This window comes from Gigantopelta aegis, chromosome 4, assembly GCF_016097555.1.
Source record: "Gigantopelta aegis isolate Gae_Host chromosome 4, Gae_host_genome, whole genome shotgun sequence".
Classification (NCBI taxonomy): domain Eukaryota; kingdom Metazoa; phylum Mollusca; class Gastropoda; order Neomphalida; family Peltospiridae; genus Gigantopelta; species Gigantopelta aegis.
Window position 1 is genome coordinate 34,624,940 of NC_054702.1, and position 22,689 is coordinate 34,647,628.

The 22,689-nt window shown below is 37.2% G+C and overlaps 1 protein-coding gene across 5 annotated transcripts in view; it reads left to right on the forward strand.

Annotated features, from left to right (window-relative positions):
• The first annotated feature begins 6,643 nt into the window (after positions 1-6,643).
• The window catches only part of LOC121370447, a 35,512-nt gene continuing 19,466 nt past the window's right edge, over positions 6,644-22,689 (forward strand). Inside the window, exon 1 of one of the 5 annotated variants that reach the window (XM_041495678.1) lies at positions 6,644-7,082. Coding sequence is in view for 2 of the 5 variants with exons in the window: in XM_041495675.1 (XP_041351609.1) it covers positions 9,411-9,607 (197 nt within the window). In the remaining 3 variants the exon portion in view is untranslated. Of the gene's footprint in view, positions 7,083-8,782; positions 9,608-16,516; positions 17,182-22,689 lie in introns of those variants that run through there. The other 4 variants (XM_041495677.1, XM_041495675.1, XM_041495679.1 and 1 more) reach the window with 4 other exon arrangements.

The window sequence follows — 22,689 nt, forward strand, 5'->3', positions numbered from 1 at the left end:
GCGTCTTGAATTGTCATGGCGCATGATGGGTTTGCAGGGGCGTCGAAATGAATTTGACATTGGGATAGCTGAGAGGGTGGGCGTGGGAGGAGTGTCTTGCAGATGGTGCTGTAGGGGTGTTCCTGCTTGAAACATTTTTAAAGATAACTAATTTCGGGCGATATTGTGAAAATATTAAACTGTTCAAAACAAATTTCCGAAATATTGGGTGGCAGCCGACGCCCCTGGTTCGGTGGTCGAACCCCTATCTCCCCACCCATTTCCGCTGCTGAAGCAATTGTTTTTTTTCAATATATATTTTTCGGGGAGGCATGACTCGACCTCCCACCCCCTTTAAACGTCGTTAAAAATCCTGCACACATGCCTGTGATGTTTGATAATTTAGAATTCTTCAGCAGAACTTTACCGATCACAAATTCAATACAAGGGAGGTAACTTATGGTGGCATAGTGCTTGTCGGCTTTTGGTGGTAAGTGCTTGTTGGAGTTACAGGCCTCGGTGGCGCAGTGGTTAAGCCATCGGACTACAGGCCGGTGAGTACAGGATTCGTAGCCCGGTACCGGCTCCAACCTCGTGCGAGTTCATAAGGGCTCAATAGGTAGGTGTAAGGCCACTACGCCCTCTTCTTTCTCACTAACCACTAACCAACTAACAACTAACCCACTGTCCTGGACAGGCAGTCCAGATAGCTGAGGTGTGTGCCCAGGACAGCGTGCTTGAACCTTAATTGGATAAAATTTTCTGCTTATTGGGTGTAAAATATCTAAACATGCGCGTGTGCAGTGGGTAGAAGTTTCGGTAGTGAAAATCCCTCCCCCCCCCCCCCCCCCCCCCGCCCGCCCCAGATTAAGCTAAATTTCTGGGGGTTTTCCAATGTATTTTCCGGGGGAGCATGACTCGACTTTTCTATAAACTTCTCCCGCCAATCTAGCACACACACACACACACACCGCTAAAATTCCTCCACACGCGCCTGCTAAATCTGAGATATTCAAAATCACACCTCAGAAAAGTAATGATGCATCTTTCAAGCCAGATTTTTTTGGTCTTTATTTATATAACGAAAATGGCCCGAAACGTTGCAATAAAAATGTCCTTTGACGTGACGTCAACAATGCTTTGACGTTTTAATTGTTTTAATGTGCTTATTGATGTCAACGCGATACTACGTACATTCTGAAACGTGCGAACAGAATCACTTTTTGACATTTAATATAATCATTTATAATCATATTTATTTTAAATGTGTATAAATATAAACTATCTGTGCATGGATCTAACACTACTGGATCTAATGACAACAGCTAACTACTGTTGCCAAATGTTCTACAAGTGCTGAGTGAATAAATAACACATGAATAGAGGTAAGTGTTCTCTGATTGTTTGAATGTTTGTTGATCGGACCGTTGAAGTCGGAACTGGGTGCGAACAATTTTATATTGAGGAGCCACCCACATTGGACGAGGTGGGGGCAGATTTAACTGTGGAAATGCATGTCCCAACCCCGCTACGATAATGTATATTAGTAAGACTGTGCAAGAAATGTTCGCGAGGTTAATTCAGATCAGTTCAGTCAAGTTTATTGTATTAATTTAATTGTAGGACTTAGCCGTCAAGAGTGTTGGAGGTGCGCGCCCCTCAAAAGTTCGAAGTGCCCTGAAAAATCCAAATTCAATGTTTAGTAGGGAACGTGTTAACAATGGTCAGTTTGATATTTCTGTGGAAGATTGTCATATAGAAAATATATGCTAGTGTACTTCAGAATAATGTAAATACCCATTTTAAGCGTTGTACTCCATCCCTAGAAAAACCATGGATCCGACCCTGCTTATTTTGACAGTATAAAATTACAATATTTTTTGACCGAATTAAACGAGAATAACAAAAATTTTTCATATTAGTATTACTACTAAACAGATATATAACGCTGCAAAATGAATCACTACACAATTTTACATGGATTACAACTAATTTTGAGGGTAGAATGATGGAAATACATGGATAAATGTTTTAGGTTAGCACATTTTGCCTGAATATCTCTATCAATTTTGCATGAATTTGAGGGGCTGTAGGACATGTACCTTTAATGTATTAATTAACAATATTAATATATTAACGGTACATACCCCTGTTACAATATTGTGATATTTTAATCTAAACTTAGTTTGTTAATTAATATATATTAAAGGCATGTGGTCCTATTATAATTGTGTAATATTTCTGTCTAAACTTAGTTTGTTAATTAATGTATCATCCATTAACGGCTTTTGTAGGAGATATCGCTGGCACTATAATTTGCGATACCTCCTGCGGAGATATCGCTTCTTATAATCTTGATTGGTCAAATTTTAATCACAAGACTGTTTTGCTACGTCTCTGTGTTTGTTTCAGCATAACCTACCATTAGTGACGTCACACCACTGCGGTGCCTTTCTGCTAGTTAAAGAGTCTACCGCTGACATTCAACCCACATTACTGACATTGTTTACAACTATCGCAAATGAAAAGAATGATAATGGATGATAAAAAGAATACCCCCCGAGTGTCTTGTGATATCATAATTTATCAGCACTCGTTGATAAAAGTATAAAATCCTCGGCAAGCCTCGGATTTCATACTTTTATCAACTCGTGCTGATAAATTATGTTATCACAAGATACTCGGGGAGTATCCTCTATATATTAAAGCTATGTGTCCCAGTTACAATAGTGTGATATTTCTTTCTATTGTTATTCAATATATTAAAGGTTGTTGATTTTTCCAAAATTAAAGTTGATTTTTCCAAGATTAAAGTTGATCTTTCCAATATTATATGTTGATCTTTCCAAGATTAAAGTTCATTTATCCAAGATCACACACGACGGGTTAGCATTAAAAATAACTTAGGACCATCCCACAGACAGGATTGTACATACCACGGCCTTTGTTACACCAGTTTTGGAGCACTGGCTAGAACGAGAAGTAGCCCAATGGGTCCACCGACTGTGATCGATCTTAGACCGACCGCGCATCAAGCGAACGCTTTACTACTGGGCTACGTCGCGCCCCTACATGCAGACAGAGGCAAAGGCATATACTAGAGCTAGGTAGGCAAAGGCATATACTAGAGCTAGGTAGGCAAAGGCATATACTAGAGCTAGGCAGGTATATAGGTAGGAAGATACATATGCAGGTCTAAGGTAGGCACAGAAGCAGACAAGCAGGCAGATTGAGTGGTAGGTAGAAGTATATATTATTCGTGTCATTCCTTGCACACACATCAGCTATCGTGGCTGTCTGCCCAGTACAGTGGGTTAACAGGTAGTTGTTAGTGTAGTTGGTTAGCTAGATATAGGTCAGAGTATTGGCCAGACGCCTACCCTCTGAACTGTTAGTGCTCGCTATGGGAGGAAACCGATACCAAGATACGATCCCAGTACCTAGCAGCCTTCACTCCGATAGCTTAACCACACCACTACTGGTACATCATGCATATGCTGTAAATACAGATATATATTTAATTTTACTTGTATATATGAGTGGGCGGGCAGGTGGGCGGACACTTCAGTATAGAGATACATTCATTAAAAATATGTACTCATATACAAATATATTGTATATATATATGTACTCATATGTGTGTATTGGTAAATCTGCATTGTGTTGTAATGTCATGCCGGCACAAGTAGTTAATATTATGTTGACAAGTACCACCAGCTGTTCTTTTGAAATTAGCGCGCTGAACCATTGATTAAGAATATATCGATTGTCTACATGTTGCATTAACAGACGCGAGCCTTCGGTTTTTTGTTACATACACACAACTATTATGATTTGTCTGTTTTTCATACGTCTACCGCTTGATCAAATTAACGTGAACGGCGCTGTGTGAATTCACGTCTCTACAACAGCAATATGTTTTTATTGTTGTGGGCGTTTTGGTGACTGTTGTTGTTGTTAATGCTGCTGTTGTTGTTGATGATGATCATATCTGTTTTGACTGTTGTAGGTGTATCCGTTGTTTAGGTTGTTTTGGTTGTTGTTGTGACTGCTGTTGCTGAAGGAAGGAAATGTTTTATTTAACGACTCACTCAACATATTTTAAGTACGGTTATATGGCGTCGGACATATGGTTACGGACCACACAGATATAGAGAGAGGAAACCCGCTGTCGCCACTTCATGGGCTACTCTTTTTCGATTAGCAACAAGGGATCTTTTATATGCACCATCCCATAGACAGGATAACACATACCACGGCCTTTGATATACCAGTCGTGGTGAACTGGCTGGAACGAGAAATAACCCAATGGGCCCACTGACGGGGATGATGGTGATATTTTTTTTGACTGCTGTAGCTGTTTCTGTTGCTGTTGTTGTTGATGATGATGATGATGATGGTGATATCTTTTTTGACTGCTGTAGCTGTTTCTGTTGTTGTTGTTGTTGCTGATGATGATGATGGTGGTGATATCTTTTTTGACTGCTGTAGCTGTTTCTGTTGTTTTTGATGGTGATGATGATGATGATGATGATGATGATGATGATGGCCGTTGTCGTCGTCATCGCGATGAAACAGTAGATACGGACTGCACACGACACCGTCTATATTATTTAAAAAAAATTAATTGTAGTTTTGCTCTTATATCTAATTAATATACAAACGTAGTGTCACCTGTGACATAACTTCAGTGGGCGAGAGCGTGAGGGATCTGCGTACCTTATGCCCCCAAAACTCAAACACGTGACATTTTAATTTTTGTCCAGCTCGATAAAACCTATATTACTGTGCCCTTATTACATTCTCTGTGATATATTTTGTCCTGTCTGTGGGAAATTGCATGTAGAAAATCCCTCGCCACGAATGGAAAAATGTAGCGGGTTTCCTCTGAAGACTTACCAAAAGTTTGACGTTCAGTCATGCAGTAGCAGATGATTAATTAATCAATGAGCTCTAGTAGTGTTATTAGACAAAATAAACTTAAACTTTTTTTATTACATTCTTACCATTATATCTTACTGCGCCAATGATTCTTACTACCCCCCCCCCCCCCCCCCCCCCCTAAATATTGCCCTAGACATACAACTTCCTGGGTTGTCTGATCAGGACAAAGACAGAAGTTAATATGCAATTATCACAGAGAAAATGTACCACCACTACACGGGCTATTTGTAGAAAGTCGTTTAAGTGCCCTTTCCCACAGGACTGTCCTGTTCATACATCTGATATATCAGTCATGGATCACTGGTCAGTGTTTATGAAATGCAACCCTTTGTTAAATTGGTTGTTCTCTTTCTTTAGGTTGGAGCCAGGTTGTGTCCCGGATATGGGTTTTATCACCAACACCCGCTAACGATTTGACTCATTCTCGCCCTCTCGCATTCATTTAACGTTAAGTGCTAAAACCAGTTTAGCAAGCGTTGTAACGTCCTACAAAGCATTACGTAATGCAACGGTGGGCAGGGCTGAGTTCAGCCAGAGCGAGAGGGAAAAAATGTCCGCTAGACTGGTTTATGCACCTTATGGTAATCCAAATAGCCACGCCGGGAACCAATCAAATAGTTCGCGAACGAAACGTTTTCTGGTTGAACTTGGGGATGATACTAGTACCATATTGAAGCCATTGAACTGTTGAGATTTCTGTCACATAAACGTTTTCCTGGTTTTATAGCGTTCTGATGATGACGATGGTTAAAACTTTGTATATGTGTGTGTGTGTATATATATATATATATATATATATATATATATATATATATATATATATATATATATATATATTTCTGCTAGTCTTTTACCTGACCATAACATATAAAATTTGAGACACAGCGTGTTCTGTACCGTGAAATCTATACTAAATGGTGATAAATGGGATGGGATATTGGTATGTATGACCAGGGGCGGATCTGGGGTTTTGTAAAGGGGGTCACATAATTTTAAAACGGGCAATTTGAGTTTCTCGAAGGCAAATGAACAGATCTCCAAAAGCGAGCGTGATCTATAATGGGGTTTCGGGTGCGTGCTTCCCGTAAATATTTTGAAATAACAATGCTCAGAAACTCGTTTTCATGGCAATTTAGTGTTGTGTATTGTGAATGATGAATTAAAAAAAAAAACCTTCTGGATCCGCCAATGTTTGAAACTTCATTAATACTCAGTATCCTGCCCACCCAAACTTCTTTTTCGCCAAACCCTAATTGTTTGTTTATTATTGGGCTGTTGTGTTTTGTTTGTTGTTGTTGTTGTTGTTTTTGTTTTGTTTTTATCTGTTTGTTTTGTTTGTTTTGATTTTGTTTGTTATTTATCTTGTCTGTGCGATGGGGCATGTAAAATATCCATTGCTACTAATGGAAAAATGAAGCGGGTTTCCTCTCTAAGACAATAAGTCAAACTTACCAAATGTTTGACATCAAATACCCGATGATTTACAAATCAATGTGCTCTAGTGGTGTCGTTCAAAAGGACATGAATATGCATAAAGAATATCTTCCCTAGAAACAACAAGCCGACCAGAATTTTACATGTATCCCAAAAAAAACAAATTAATTTATTACATTTATCCGTCAAACGGAAAATTTTAGACGGCACTTCGAAATTGGGAGAAGGTGTGTGCGAACTTCCAGCACCTTCCACTACCCACCCCTGGGTCGGCGCCTGGTTACTGGACACTTCGGCGACGAGTGACGGTCGGATTTAGGTCAATTTTTAAAGGAGGAAAATACACACAAACTCTAACGTGACAGGCACGAAGAGAGCCGAACGATTAACGGTACATTCCGTGACGACTGTGATGTGATTCGGCGCCAGCCGATTGGTTTTCTCAGCCACGATCGGGTTTATTTCATCGTTTTCTCATGTGTGCCGGCCGCTTGCGAGCGTGGCCACGTTACAGCGGTTTATTTATAGGACTTGCCTACACACTCAAACCCAGTGACACCATTTCGTAGATCAAAACATGTTTACGCAGCCCGTACTCACCTTGGAGGAACGCGTAACAAGTGCACGCAGTTTCTAAAGCCCATCTGTGACATCATGCTGAAGCTGTTGTTTTCCTAGCAGACCGCACCAAGAGGTATTTAAGCAGTTTTTGTATCTCATTCATAGTGAGTATCCATTGTATTTCATAGTCGGAAATCGATAGATGACTTTGTGTATCTTTCTGTTGATCCCGATAAAACGATTTAGGGCCTACACTGACAATGATATTATTAATATAATATGGGGTACCGTATACGGTCGTTACATGTTCGTGCATACAGACTTAGTCGTGTTACATTTATACGCTGTTTGTTTTAGTTTACGAAGTGTTCGTCTTGTAGGCTGTGTGGTATTACGTTGTTTATTACACACGTCACTGAAGTTTGAAACATGTTTACCAGATAATCACGATTTTAGTATCATTTGTCAGTTATTACATGTACATACATATATTATAGATTAGAGGTTTTTCTTTGTTTAATAAAAAAAATTAATGTACTCTCCCCTCCCACCTAAAAAAAACTCCAAAACTCCAAAAGATAATACACACACACACACACACACACACACACACATAATAGTATTTCACTGTAAGTGTATTAAGCAGACACGTACATGTTATAACTTATCTCTTTTAATATAAGGCCACCCTAATATATGTAACATGCACGTAATTAACCTTCTTTTTCATAATGCCAAAGGCGGTTAGACTAACATACATGGGTTCTCTCTCTCTCTCTCTCTCTCTCTCTCTCTCTCTCTCTCTCTCTCTCTCTCTGTGTGTGTGTGTGTGTGTGTGGGGGGGGGGGTGTATGCATGCAGGTGTGTGAGTATGCGTGCCAGTGATAATATATGTATGTATGCGAGTGTGTGTGTGCTTGTGTGTATGTGTGCGTGTGTGTGTGCTTGTGTGCGTGCGTGTGTGTGTGCTTTTTTTGTTTCACAAATTAAATGCTAACTATTTTACAATCTTTTTTTTAAATCTTAATATTTCCGGTGATTGGATCTAGCTCAGTTGGTAGGTGAGGTGTTTTGGTGCCAGTGCCATACGACTGGAATATCAAAGGCTGTCGTATATTATGGTTCTCTAATGGAAAAATGTAGCGAGTTTCCTCTGATGACTACGAGTCAGAATGACCAAATATTTGACGTCCAATAGCCGATGATTAATTACTCAATGTGCTCTAGTGATGTCGTTAAACAAAACAAACTTCATTATGCATCCCTGTCAGAGCTAATTAAAATTATGTTGCTGCTAATGGACAGTTTTTAGCTTCCTCTATAAAAGACTATGTGTCAGAATGACCTAGTGTTTGACATTCAATAGCCGATGATCAATTATTAATGAACGTGCTCTCACTCTTGCTCACATACCATAGATTTAACTTTATAATTTTTATACTGATGCTGATGACCGAATCGTTTAAATATTTACCATTGTTTGATACCCAATAGTCGAGATATATTTTATATTTTTGTGCTGGGGTATCATTCAACATTCATTCATTCACGTACCATAGAAATCTAAGTATACTCAAAGACAAACTTTATTGTGACATGGATTGTTTGAAGTAATAAATTTGTGAATGGATTTATGGATGTAAACCAGAGAAAATGTGCATGAAACAGCTCAAAGAAATGCAACCAAGCAGTTGTTGCAGCGATTGCATGCTTTGTGCAAGAAACATGGAATATTCGAGAGACATGCTGTCCAGAATTCATCATAAAAGGCCAGACATTCAGTCGTAAATCATTGCCACTCTGTGCAGCCTTCAGAAGTCCAGAAGTCAGAAAAACACTATTAGTGAACTGTTTGATGCAATTTCATCATGCCATGCCTCATGACAGATGGCGAGTCATAGGGATGCTTGAATCTGGGACCTCGCAGCGTGACATCGCACGTGAATTCATCGCCCACAGAAACACCATGGGACGCATATAAATGGAATCTATCAACCTATTTGCATACAGAGTGCTTGCTATTGGATTACGTACTGCGGATTACTATTAGACGTATACAGACTTGTAACTGGAATTTTGCGCCTAATATTTGGACGTCTGTGGATGTAATATGCCGAGTGTGTCCGTACCGGTACGTTGTTGTGTTTTGTTATTCCGATTGTGTTCCCAGCGATACACGATGTGGTCGATAATTGATTGTCGCGCCCAAGGACGTGAAGTTCCGCACGCAATTTCTGCGACTGGCCTTTATTGATATTTGCCACATTCAAAAGGACGTTCGTAGCTCGAGGTTTTCGTTCGGCCATAAACAAGGACACGGTGACACTCCCAGATACGCTAGCTTATTAAATATTTTTTGTGCGTGGGAGATAGATCCATAACGGTACACGCTGTTAAACAGCATTTAACGGATGTTTCCACGTGTCGCATGGTCAGATTTAAGGCTTGTGAGTACTGGTTTGTTATTCTAGTGAGAGAACCTGTTACTTTCTATGGAGAGATGCATGCACGACCAAAGTCCAGTGACTGGTATGTTAAAGGCATCTTGGATATGCATACGACCAACGTCCAGTGATTGGTATGGTAACGGCAGCTTGGATAGGCATTTTTCCAACATATACTCCTTTAATAAAACCTCTAAAATGAGTAAAATGGAGAGTATTGTATCGATGGATACCAGCAAGACAATGTAAGTACACGTCTATATTGTAGTTTTAATAATTCAAAAAGGATACATATTGGTCAAAAACATGTTACAGTGGCTAGAATCTCTAGACAGTCACTTTAATTGTATTATTGTTTTAGTACAAACTCTAGACAGTCACTTCAATTGTATTATTGTTTTAGTACAAACTCTAGACAGTCACTTCAATTGTATTATTGTTTTAGTACAAACTCTAGACAGTCACTTCAATTGTATTATTGTTTTAGTACAAACTAGACCGTCACTTCAATTGTATTATTGTTTTAGTACAAACTCTAGACTGTCACTTCAATTGTATTATTGTTTTAGTACAAACTCTAGACAGTCACTTCAATTGTATTATTGTTTTAGTACAAACTCTAGACAGTCACTTCAATTGTATTATTGTTTTAGTACAAACTAGACCGTCACTTTAAAGGCCCGTACACAGAAATTTATATGGGGGGAGGGGTGCGTAATCGACGGCCCAAAGGGCCGGAGTTGCTAGGGGGGTCCGGAGGCATGCCCCCCTCCCTCCGAAATTTGTTTAAATCTAGAATGAGAAGATGCATTTTCCTGCATTCTGGGAAGTAAATTTGAAATGTTTCTTTGTCTCAAAATATGTCAAATATATTTTTTACACATGCACGGCGGACGGACCTCGGCAGACTATTGGGGGGGGGGGGGGGGGGGGGGGGGGGGGGGGGGGGTGCGTACGGGCCTGGACTTATTTCCGTATTTTATTGTTGGATGTCAAATTAGACATATAGATATAACAAACAAAAATCACTTAAAGACTGTTTCCATGGTGTTTAATTATTTTACTTTATATCACATAAGATACATCTATATTAATCTTATAGCGAAATTTAAAGTCATATATTAATTTTTTTTAATATTATATTAAATATAATTAAAACCGTGCTCTCTTGCAGCCCTTTCTGACACCCAGTAGCGGATGTGTATTTGTGTGCTGGGGTTACGTTAAACATCCACTCATTCACTGCTCTCTTGCCATATTTCAATATAAAATATGTTAGTCTTTTAAAAAAAAAAAAGGTTTATACAATGTCTACCTACCCTAAATAATTTGCCTTAAAAAAAGAGAGTAAAAACCCTCAGGACTTTAGCCTACCTACATACCCTAATATTTTTGGCTTATGTAATCGGAATCATACACATTATTCTGCTTGGCCGTAAAACATTCCTTCTGTATACTTCATGTTAAATAACGTGTTGTGATAGATACCAACTCTTTTCGAAACTGCACTCTAATGACACGTGATTTATAAACTTCCTTCTAAGTACAGTGATATTAAATGATAAATAGTTTCCATCCTTGACATGGGCAGAATGTGTTTGGGATAATAAATGGGTTTTTTTTTTTTTTTTTTTTTTTTTTTTTTTTCTGAATAAAACCTGAAAAGTTAAATGGTTTTAAACAGGTAACAGAAGTAAACATACGTTATTTTAGTCATTATTGTTTTTTTTAAAACCCATATAATATATTATGTTATATCTTGTGTGACATAATATGAACTACCATTAAAGGGACTGTCTAGAATTTCTATTAAAACAATAATACCATTAAAGGGACTGTCTAGAGTTTGTACTAAACCAATAATACCATTAAAGGGACTGTCTAGAATTTGTACTAAAACAATAATACCATTAAAGGGACTGTCTAGAGTGTGTACTAAAACAATAATACCATTAAAGGGACTGTCTAGAGTGTGTACTAAAACAATAATACCATTAAAGGGACTGTCTAGAGTGTGTACTAAACCAATACTACCATTAAAGGGACTGTCTAGAGTTTGTACTAAACCAATAATACCATTAAAGGGACTGTCTAGAGTTTGTACTAAACCAATAATACCATTAAAGGGACTGTCTAGAGTGTGTACTAAACCAATAATACCATTAAAGGGACTGTCTAGAGTTTGTACTAAACCAATAATACCATTAAAGGGACTGTCTAGAGTGTGTACTAAAACAATAATACCATTAAAGGGACTGTCTAGAGTGTGTACTAAACCAATAATACCATTAAAGGGACTGTCTAGAGTTTGTACTAAACCAATAATACCATTAAAGAAAGAAAGAAAGAAATGTTTTATTTAACGACGCACTCGACACATTGTATTTACGGTTATATGGCATCAGACATATGGTTAAGGACCACACAGATATAGAGAGAGGAAACCCGCTGTCGCCACTTCATGGGCTACTCTTTTTTATTAGCAGCAACAGATCTTTTATATGCACCATCCCACAGACAGGATAACACATACCACGGCCTTTGATATACCAGTCGTGGTGCACTGGCTGGAGCGAGAAATAGCCCAATGGGCTCACCGATGGGGGTCGATCCCAGACCGACCGCGCATCAAGCGAGTGTTTTACCACTGGGGTACATCCCATCCCAACAATAAAATAAAGTTAAAACAAATTAACATTACAATACATACAACAACAACAACAAAATAGATTGTCACACGAATAAGCAGACAGACAGATATTTTATTAAAGTTTCATCTTATGTACATAGTAATAAAATACAATTTAAAATACAGTATAATAGTACATAAGCGATTCCTTACAGGAACTAAAGGTAAAAGATACCTATACTTAAAAGTTTCCGACTATTACCATCAATTTTGTATTAAAGAAATATTAGTAAATTAACCCCCCAAAAAATAAAGGACGTATTACCATATGTAAGTTAAGAATATATAAAAGAGTTCGGCGACGTGTTGGCATTAAAAAAGGGTTTTGGCAGTATTAAAAACTAGGTTCTTATTACACATTAAAAAACAAAATTTGTGAACATTATTTAAGACCTTGTATTCTTTGTTAAAGAAATGTGCTAAACGTGTTAAATTAAGACGCGAGTCAGTGTACATTGTACACTCGATTATAACGTGGGACTTCATCTTCAATACATTTATTACTGTTTCCATGTGTGCACCAACATGCTGTTTTCAAATGTTTTAAAATTTAGGTCCTACAAAGTATTCGCTTTCAGAGTATGTAACGGTACTAATCTACGAACATATTTTTCGTAGAAATTTTTTCTTTCTGTTTCGGTATTTTCTGGAATTTCAAAACACTACTGTGATAAACGTTAAAGCGAATGCAATTTTATTCTCAATTGAATATTGTGCAAAAGTTAAACAAAAACAAAAATCCACTTGTTGGTGATATCAATTTAAACTCTGACGGTTTGCAATTCTTTTCTTTTTTTAAAATTTGTTTTGTGTGATTTTCTTTAAAAACATTAGGGTAGCACGGTTTTCTAGGGACGGTCGGGTAATCGGAACCACAACTATTATTTTCTTTGGCCTAATGTAGAAGGAAAGTTCGTAATTATATGAACAATAAGCTGTCCTATAAAGTTTTAAAAAAAATGTGTTTGGTATTATTTATTTTTGGTGGGTTTTTTTTGTTGGGTTTGTTTTTGTTTGATTTTTATTTATTTTTGTTTTTATTGTGATTATTATTATTTGTTTGATTTTTGTTAGGTGTATGTGTGGTTGTTTTTGTTTGATTTTTTGTTTAATTTGTTTTTGTTTTGTTTTTGTTTTAGGGGGTTTATTATATGGATATGCGTATCACGGTTACAAACATAAAAGATAACCACTTCAGTTACAAACGTACGATGTTGAGTTTGATTATCGTATTATAAAAGTATGCATAGGATTGTTAACAAAACCAGCGATACGAAATTGTAATGGGGGAAAAAAACATTCTCAGTTCTGTGTCTTTGCTCAGGAAAACAAATCTATGCCAACACCGGGGCGGGACGTCGCCCAGTGGTAAAGCGCTTGCCTGTAGCGCTGTCGGTCTAAGATCCATCCCCGTCGGTGGTCCCATTGGGCTATTATTCGTTCAAGCCAGTGCACCACGACTGGTATATCAAAGGCCGCGATATGTGCTATTCTCTCTGTGGGATAGTGCATATAAAGGATCCCTTGCTACTAATGGGGAAAAAAGACTATATTTCGAATAAAAGATCTCTTGCTGCATTGGGAAAAATGTAGTGGGTTTCCTCTGATGACTACGAGTCAGAATTACCAAATGTCTGACATCCAATAGCCGATGATTAATTAATCAATGTGTTCCAGTGGTGTCGTTAAATAAAACAAACTTTAAAGGCATATTGTCACAGACCACTGACCTATTTAATGACCTAACAAAGTATTACCTGAACAAAAATAATTTGATTTGTCCCTAAATGTACTTTATTCAACCATCTTCATAACCACCATACTCCATTTATTAAAGATATTTTGTAAAAATAATTGAATTATGGCAATGGTCCATAATTCAAAAACTAAAATTGCCGAGAGGGTTGGCATAGATTTCACTCCATCGTGGTTCAGTTAAGGTGATGCGATAGCTAGATTTGATTTCCAACAATTAATGTAATTTTTATTTACTATCCATTTTTAGAGAAATAAGGTCCTTAAATCCGTGACAGTATGTCTTTAAACAAATCCAATGGCTTAACCACTACGCTGCCGAGGCTGGTCTTGCATGTTATATTAAAATATAGTTATATAATATATACAGATGTCAAGTAATACAGAATGGATGGCTACTCGACCACTTGACTATTTCTTCGTATGTACACTCCCATTTCGACGACCGAAGTACCGTTGAGTAATACCAATTAAGCAGTCGGTAATCATCGGATGTTCCCGCCAGTTGACCTTGGAAGTCAGATATTGCAAGACAATACTAGTAGATACATTAAGCAGAACGCCAGGACCGCAGATATGACTAAACAATAATCAGCCGCAACAGTTAAACTTTGATTAAACAGTTCTATGCTAACATGCAATTATAGTTCATGTATGCTGCCCTTAGCACGCAATTTAACTGCTGAGAATGTTTATCCGGTGGTGTCGGGATGCTATTTTCAAAATTCTGTCCATTTTCAACACTACCCCCCAAACATCCCGAGTCCGGCCACCGATCTTATCGGAGGTCAGACTCGGGATGGGCGTGTTCGAAACCCTAGTGGTATATGGGCACGTTAAAGTAGTTATCATCATCATCATCATCGGGAGTCGAGCGGTAGAAATTCCATCACCGATCATCAGTTATTATTGGTTTGCACTAAACGATCAACTTTTGATTACCAATCGGTTATAATTATATGAAGATCGGAAAAAAACCCTGAATTATAAGCAACATGAACCTATTGTCGTGTTTACTAGGATAGATCTTTCAAAGCACTAATTTTACCCTTTTTTTCCCTTCTTCTTCTGCGTTCAGTTTCTTTATGCTCCTTAAATTCAAATCGTGAGTTTTACCGTCTCCGTGTCACAGTCAGCAGCAGGTCGTCTCTTTTGCCCAAAAGTTTTTCTCTGATTGTTCTGGGTTGTGGCCAGATGTTTTCTCTGATACTGTCTTATGTTGGACATCTTTGCAGTACCAAATCGGTCATTTGGCAAAATGACTGAAATATTCAGGCATTTTGTAAAATGCCCGTGACCCTTAGGCATTTCACAAAATGACTAAAATGTTCAGGCATTTAAGTAAATGACTGAATTAGAGCACCAGGCATTTAACCAAATAACTGAATGGTAACAACAGATATATAGCGATCTACATCGCCGCCACCACCACCACCACCACTGTCAGTATAGGAAAATGTTGTTCAAGCTAGTTTTGGGAGTCGGTTTGTATCAAGCGATCAACTTTCGAGTATTCAGTCTGTTGGAATATTATGAAGTTAGAAAGGTTTGAATTATTACAACTATACTCCCGTGGTCGTACTCATTCGGATGGATCCTACAAGTCGCTAATTTTTATCTTTAATATCTATTCAATGGGGGAAAGGGTGCGGGACGTAGCCCAGTGATAAACGTTAGTTCGATGCGCGGTCGGTTTGGGATCGATCCCCGTCGGTGGGCCCATTGGGCTATTTATCGTTCTAGCCAGTGCACCACGACTGATATATCAAAGGCTGTGGTATGTGCTATCCTTTCTGTGTGATGGTTCATATAAAAGATCCCTTGATAACAATGGAAAAATGTAGCGGGTTTCCTCTCAGAGACTATATGTCAAAATTATCAAATGTTTGACTTCCAATAGCCGATGATTAATAAATCAATGTGCTCTAATGGTGTCGTTAAACAAAACAAACTTCAATAGGGGAAAATTAAGCCAATTTCGTTTTTAATTTTCTCAAACAACTTGATCATGTCCAACCACATTTAGTTGGAAACTCACCTGACATGAAAAAAACAAGTGAGTACATTTGTTTGCTTTAAAACCTAAACATGAAAACAACCCAAACCCTAGAATATCTGTATCGTCCAAACTGTGTGTGTATATATATATATATATATATATATATATATATATATATATATATATATATATATATATATATACTAGTATTAATGTAACAACTGAAAATAGTTTCACTCGGGACATAAATTTGATAATAACTGGTAACTCGTTTATTATCTCCTCTCTCTCTCTCTCTCTCTCTATCTCTCTATATATATATATTTCGATTTTCTGCGATAATATTGTATGGGATATTCTAATCGATTATCACATTGGTAGAGCCTAATCGATAATTTAAAAAATACATATGTATAATCGATTGTTGGAACATCACTTGTTCAAATGGTCGACCCACAGCGCCAAGACTAGTCTGTAACCATCAGTCAACCATGTAACACGTCCTTGAATGAACTGAAGGTTCCAACAAGTCTGTCTTTAACATCCTCTGATCCCCGTCAGTGGCTCCATTGGGCAATTTCTCATTCCAGCCAGTGCACCACAACTGGTATATCAATGGTTGTGGTATGTGCTATCCTGTGTTTGGGATGGTGCATATAAAAGATCCCTTGATAATAGTGAAAAAATGTAGCAGGTTTTCTCTCTAAGAATATATATCTAATTTACCAAATGTTTGACATCCAATAGCCGATGATTAATAAATCAGTATGCTCTAGTGGTGTCGTTAAACAAAACAAACTTTAACAGTCACTGGCCCACCACTAGTTCAAACGGTCGACCCAGAGCGCCAAGACTAAGTCTGTAACCATCAATCAACCATGTAACTGAAGGTTCCAACTCGTCTGTCTTTGATATCCTCTTGGTCCACCAGGAATGTGCCTGCTGTAAATGTAGTGCCATGATGTTGTGTGAATGTCAACGCGACACGCGAGTCCTGGGACAGATGCGGCCTGGTATAGGACACGCATCATGGAAAGGTCGTTGTTCCACTAGGTAAACATCACCGCGTGACACGCGTCATTTTAAGGTCAACTGGTGGCAGTTTCCAGGTATGTGTGTCATTCTGTTAATCCGGTCTCCTACTTTTAAGCGACCGAGTAACAACAGGCCTTTTGTGATCACACACACACACCTACAAAAAAGAGGTCCCCGCTGTAATAGCAACTAAGGAAACCGACGAGCTTCAGTAGCTACATGTCATTAGAAATTATTTTCTCGTCATCACACATGATAACAGATCCAGGGAAGGATGTAAAATTTATTTTCCAGGGAGAGGACGAACAGTACTTAAAACTCAATGTCGAGTTAGTAGCAGGGTGGGTTTTTATTTCTTTGGTTTTTGTTTTTCTGATTTTGATTCTGATTTTGATTCTGTTTCTGGTTATGTTTCTGTTCTCTTCTGTTTTTGTTTCTGATTCTGTGTTTCTGTTTCTGAATCTGAATCTGTTTCTGTTTCTGATTCCGATTCTGTTTCTGAATCTGTTTCTTATTCTGATTCTGATTCTGAATCTGTTTCTTATTCTGATTCTGATTCTCTTTCGGTTTCGGTTTTTTTTTCTTCTAATTATGTTTCTGTTTCTGATTCTGATTCTGATTCTGTTTCTGTTTCTTTTCCTAATCCTGTTTCGGTTTTTGTTTTTGTTTTTGTTCTGTTCTGTTTCGTTTTATGTTAAGTTTTGTTTGGTCACCTGAGCCAAGGGTGAAGTTTACTATTGATGTAGTAGTTAATAGTAAAGTTAAAGTTTACTATTGATGTAGTAGTTAATAGTAAAGTTAAAGTTTACTACTGATGTAGTAGTTAATAGTAAAGTTAAAGTTTGTTTTGTTTAATGACCACTAGAGTACATTTATTTATTAATCAGCGGCTAGTGTATGTCAAACATTTGATAATTCGACATATAGTCTTAGAGAGAAAACCCGCTACATTTTGTTCTATTAGTAGCAAGAGCTCTTTTACATGTACCATCCCACAGACAGGATAGCACATACCACAGTCTTTGATATACACATGTACCACCGTGGTGCACAGACGTAGTTAATATAAAAAAAAATATAAATAAACTTATTTGAATGATTGAAAACATTTATTGTACAAAGAACAAAAGAATCGGGCACAAGTTTGACATCTTACGAGGCCCTCTTCTATATGCATACAATATACATGGCGACCTATATTACATAGCTGTATATAACATATTTAAACTACCGGGGCCTAAGGGGCATGGTTTAAATGGAAGGAGATATATATTTTTTTATCTTGTCAAACTAATAGTACTTGATCATGTCCAACAAAAAATGTCTTTATACATGGGGATTCAAATCTGTTTTCTGTTTGGTTTTGTAGAGCTGGGCGGTATATCGTATATACTATTCGGTATCGGTATTATATCAATACCGGTTTACCGTACTGAACAAATTTCGAAATATATTATTTAGATGAAATTAGCGGGTGAGACTTAACTCGGGCATGCATTTAAAGCCCGAGTATACCGAAAATACCACTCGATATCGATATCGGTATCGGTATCGGTATTGTATCAGTACCGATACCGAGGTGGCCACGGGCCAGAATTAATTACGCTATATGTTTCTATATAGCCTTAGTGGCTATAAATCTTTTTATTAATATCAGCAGGCCAATGGATTTGTATATGTACCTTTGCCTGCCCGGGGGAAACATACCCTGAAAAGGACAACCCCTGTTGTCAAGCTCTTTCTCCCAGGATATTGCTTTTAAACAAACACACCCACTAAACCTGGCCGGAGTACAACCATTTTAAACAAAATGCACTACTTTTGCATGGGCCAGAATTACCACAAACAAGTCTTCAATGTCAACAAGTCACATATGTTTACAAACTACATGCTCTCCCCTGTCAACTTCAGTCAAATAGTTGTCACTTCAAAGCTGTCTGCCATGAAATAATCACAGTGAAACAGCAGACTAATCGCGCGGACAAAATTCCCGATTTTGGGACAACCAAATCTGAGGCCAGTTAAATCACCCCAAAATTACCGATACCGATACCGAACCTGAAATTTCAATACCGCCCAGCTCTATCGTTTTGTTTTGTTTTATTAACACGACTTGATCGCCCATCCTTCGGCATTTGATGTTAGTTAATAAGATGTTCCATCTTTACTCCGTAACACAGCAAAATTGCTTTCCGTACATCTGGGACCCGGTCAAAATCGGATGTGCCCCGAACGTTAAATAGAGCGTTTCAAGCTGCGACATCGCCTACATTCTGCGATCTTGTTTACTCATCACACAAAAGACCAAAACACATTCAGTTATAATGAACTCGTGTGTTAAAGTTAAAGTTTGTTTAGTTTAACGACATCACTAGAGCACATTCATTTATTAATCACCGGTTATTGGATGTCAAACATTGGGTAATTTTGACATATAGTCTTACAGAGAAAATCCGCTACATGTTTTTATTAGTAGCAAGGGATCTTTCACAGAATAGCACATATCACGGACTTTGATATACCACTAGTGGAGCACTGGCTGGAACGAAAAATAGCCCAATCGGCCCACCGACAGGGGTCGATCCCAAAACCGATCGCGCATCAAGCGAGCGCTTTACCTCTGGGATACGTCCCGCACCATGAACCCGTTAACCTCAATGATTTTGGATCGATCCCCGTTGGGCTATGTCTCGTCACAGCCAGTGCACCACGACTGGTATATCAAAGGCCGTGGCATGTGCTATCCTATCTGTGGGATGGTGCATACAAAAGATCCCTTGCTACTAATGGAAAAAGGTAGCGGGTTTTCTCTCTACGGCTGCCTTTCCATAAATGACCATATGTTTGACATCTAATAGCCGATGTTTAATAAATCAGTGTGCTCTAGTGGTGTCGTTAAACAAAACAAACTGTTAACAGTTAAACAGATAACAGAAACAGACAGACACTTTGTGTTTTACGTTTCACAATCACTATCACTCCCATGGTGTTATGCGATATTTTAGAACTATTAAGACTATCACTCCCGTGGTGTTATGCGATATTTTAGAACTATTAAAAAACTATAACTTCTATGGTGTTGTGAGAGATTTTAGAACTATTAAAAAACTATCGAAAATATTTAAAAAGTATTGAATAAAAGAAATAAAATAGAAACCATAAATTATGTACTAGTATGTGTATATTAAAAAATTGAATTGTATCATATATTGTAAATGCTTAAATATTAAAAATTTACCACAAACGTGTAATGTAAGATCATCGATTGTAAATGTTCAAATGTTAAAAAAATAAACCCAAACATGTAATATAACGACAGCTTAATACAGCCATGAAACTATAGAATGGTGCATTAAAAGTGGAACTATCATATAATTTAAAAGTATAAATATTAAAAATAATACTCAAAAATGCAAGTTTAAAACCGCTATGAAACCACATAATGGTGCATTGAAAAACTGAACTCACGTATTCTAAATGTATAAATTTTAAAAATGTACCTGAAAATGCAAGCTTAATATTGTCATGAAACCACAGAATGGTGCATTGAAAATTGGGACTCTATATCATTTAAATTAAATGTTTAAATATTAAAAATATAGTCAAAAATGGTCGTTTATCACTTCCATGAAATCTACAGTGCATTGAAAAATTTAACTGTATCACCTGATTTAAAATGTTTAAATATTAAAAATGTACTCAAAAATGCGATTCCTGCCAATTGTGAAATGTATGGTGCTCCTGTTGAGAAGGTGGAGTGCCTTTAAAAGTAGCACGGTAATTACGACGGTCAAGGACGCTTTCTTAATTCAAAACAGCAACATAGGTGTCCCATTTTCTTCAATAGGTTTAAGGTTTAGATGTAGTATTTAGGACTATTTATATCTGATGATTCAAATACTATTGAATTTTGGATACAATTAAAAGTTAAAGTTTGTTTTGTTTAACGACACCACTAGAGCATATTGATTCATTAATCATCGGCTATTTGGTGTTGAACATTTGGTAATAGAGCGAAAACCCGGTACATTTTTTCATAAGTAGAAAGGGATCTTTTATATGCACAATCGCACAGACAGGATAGCACTTACCACGGCCTTTTATATACCAGTCGTGGTACACTGGCTGGAACGAAAAATAGTCCAATATGCCCAACGATGTGGATTGATCCTAGACTGACCGCGCATCAGGCGATCACTTTAATATTGGTATACAAAAGCGTTCATTAAATGCTAGGTTAATAAGTAAAATGATTTGCTAAACATTTTGCTGGACAAGTACATTATTTAATGTAACAAAATTAGTTTGCAATTTTTAAAATGATTACACATTTCCAACTTTTTACTTTCCTCACGCCCATCTTATGTATAGTTTATAACATTGTTTACGTCCGTCTTGACAAAAAGATAATAATATTAAGTTAATCGTACCACCTTTCCCGTTACCTCCACCCACCCCATTACGCACGACAATTGTTAAATTATTTTGGGTTTTTGTCAAAATGTCTAAACTTAATGAATGCTAAAACTATAGACGTAAAGAACGCTGAAGATTATAAATTTAATGGAAGCTTAACATTAACATTGGGCTAAGTAATGTTTGTGTTTCCATACCAAGCTTAAGCAATTAATAGGCATTACTGCTATTGTTAATAACTACGTTGATAAACCAACTAATGGCTTGTGTCTTTGTTCCAACCCATGACAGATTATGTGGCGACGAAGGTAACAAGGGGACACTAAAGGTAGCTCAATTAAGGTGCTTTGTATTTCAAATATTGTTCTTAACTTTTACTGGTATTGCTTTATGACACTTTCATAATAAGAAATAGGTGCATGTTACCCGACAGCACCACATATTACATGATTAGACTACATTCTAAATGTTCTGTTCGAATCGTTTTTGAAATTCCAAATATTCTGATACAGGATATAGGCGAACGTTTTGGTACAGGATATAGGCGATTTCGTGTCAGGTTAGGCTTATTATTTAAAATTTTCCATGTACAGGTTTCATGATTAATTTAGATTGTGAGTTGGTGAGAACATTATTCATTATTGTTTATAACACTTACTTGTTAACACATATAATTATTATAGATATTATTATACGAACTTGTGTGTCGTGCTGAGTTTACAAAACGAGTGTCAGGATTATTGTATTACCCGAGCGAGAGCGAGGATAATACACGAATTCTGACATGAGTTTCGAAAAATCAGTACGATTTACACGCGAGTGTAATAATTTCTTTATTATCCACGTTATCCAATATATATATATATATATATATATATATATATATATATATATATATATATATATATGAATAACAAGCTAGGACCATGTCAAAACGTTTGAAACGTAACTAAAAAGAGTCGATGAAATAACTTCATTTACCGAAACGACGTCATTTTTTAATCTAAGCGTTTACACAGGAGAAGCCGCAAGAAGATATGACGTCGCTTCACAAAATTACATCATTCGTTGTGCTTGTGAAATCATTATGACACACGTGGGTCATACTGGTTATATTTCCCTGAATATCTTTAACTATGTGGGTAATAAACGTTTTTAAACAACTCGTTGTAAGATAAACGGCATCTAACGGCCGCTCATGTAGTATTCTCTATTTAAAATGAATTTGTACATTAACTTGGTACTTCGATACAGATTGTATTGTTACTAGAAATCATAACTGACCCCAGTTTGTTTCTGGTTGTTCTAGTGTATATAGTTCTTCAATATGGATTTAAATTATTTGAAGGTAAAATCCAGTTTGATGTATCACAAACATTAGGACAACATTCTAGATATAGAACTTTGATATAGTCAAGAAATTGTAATTTTTT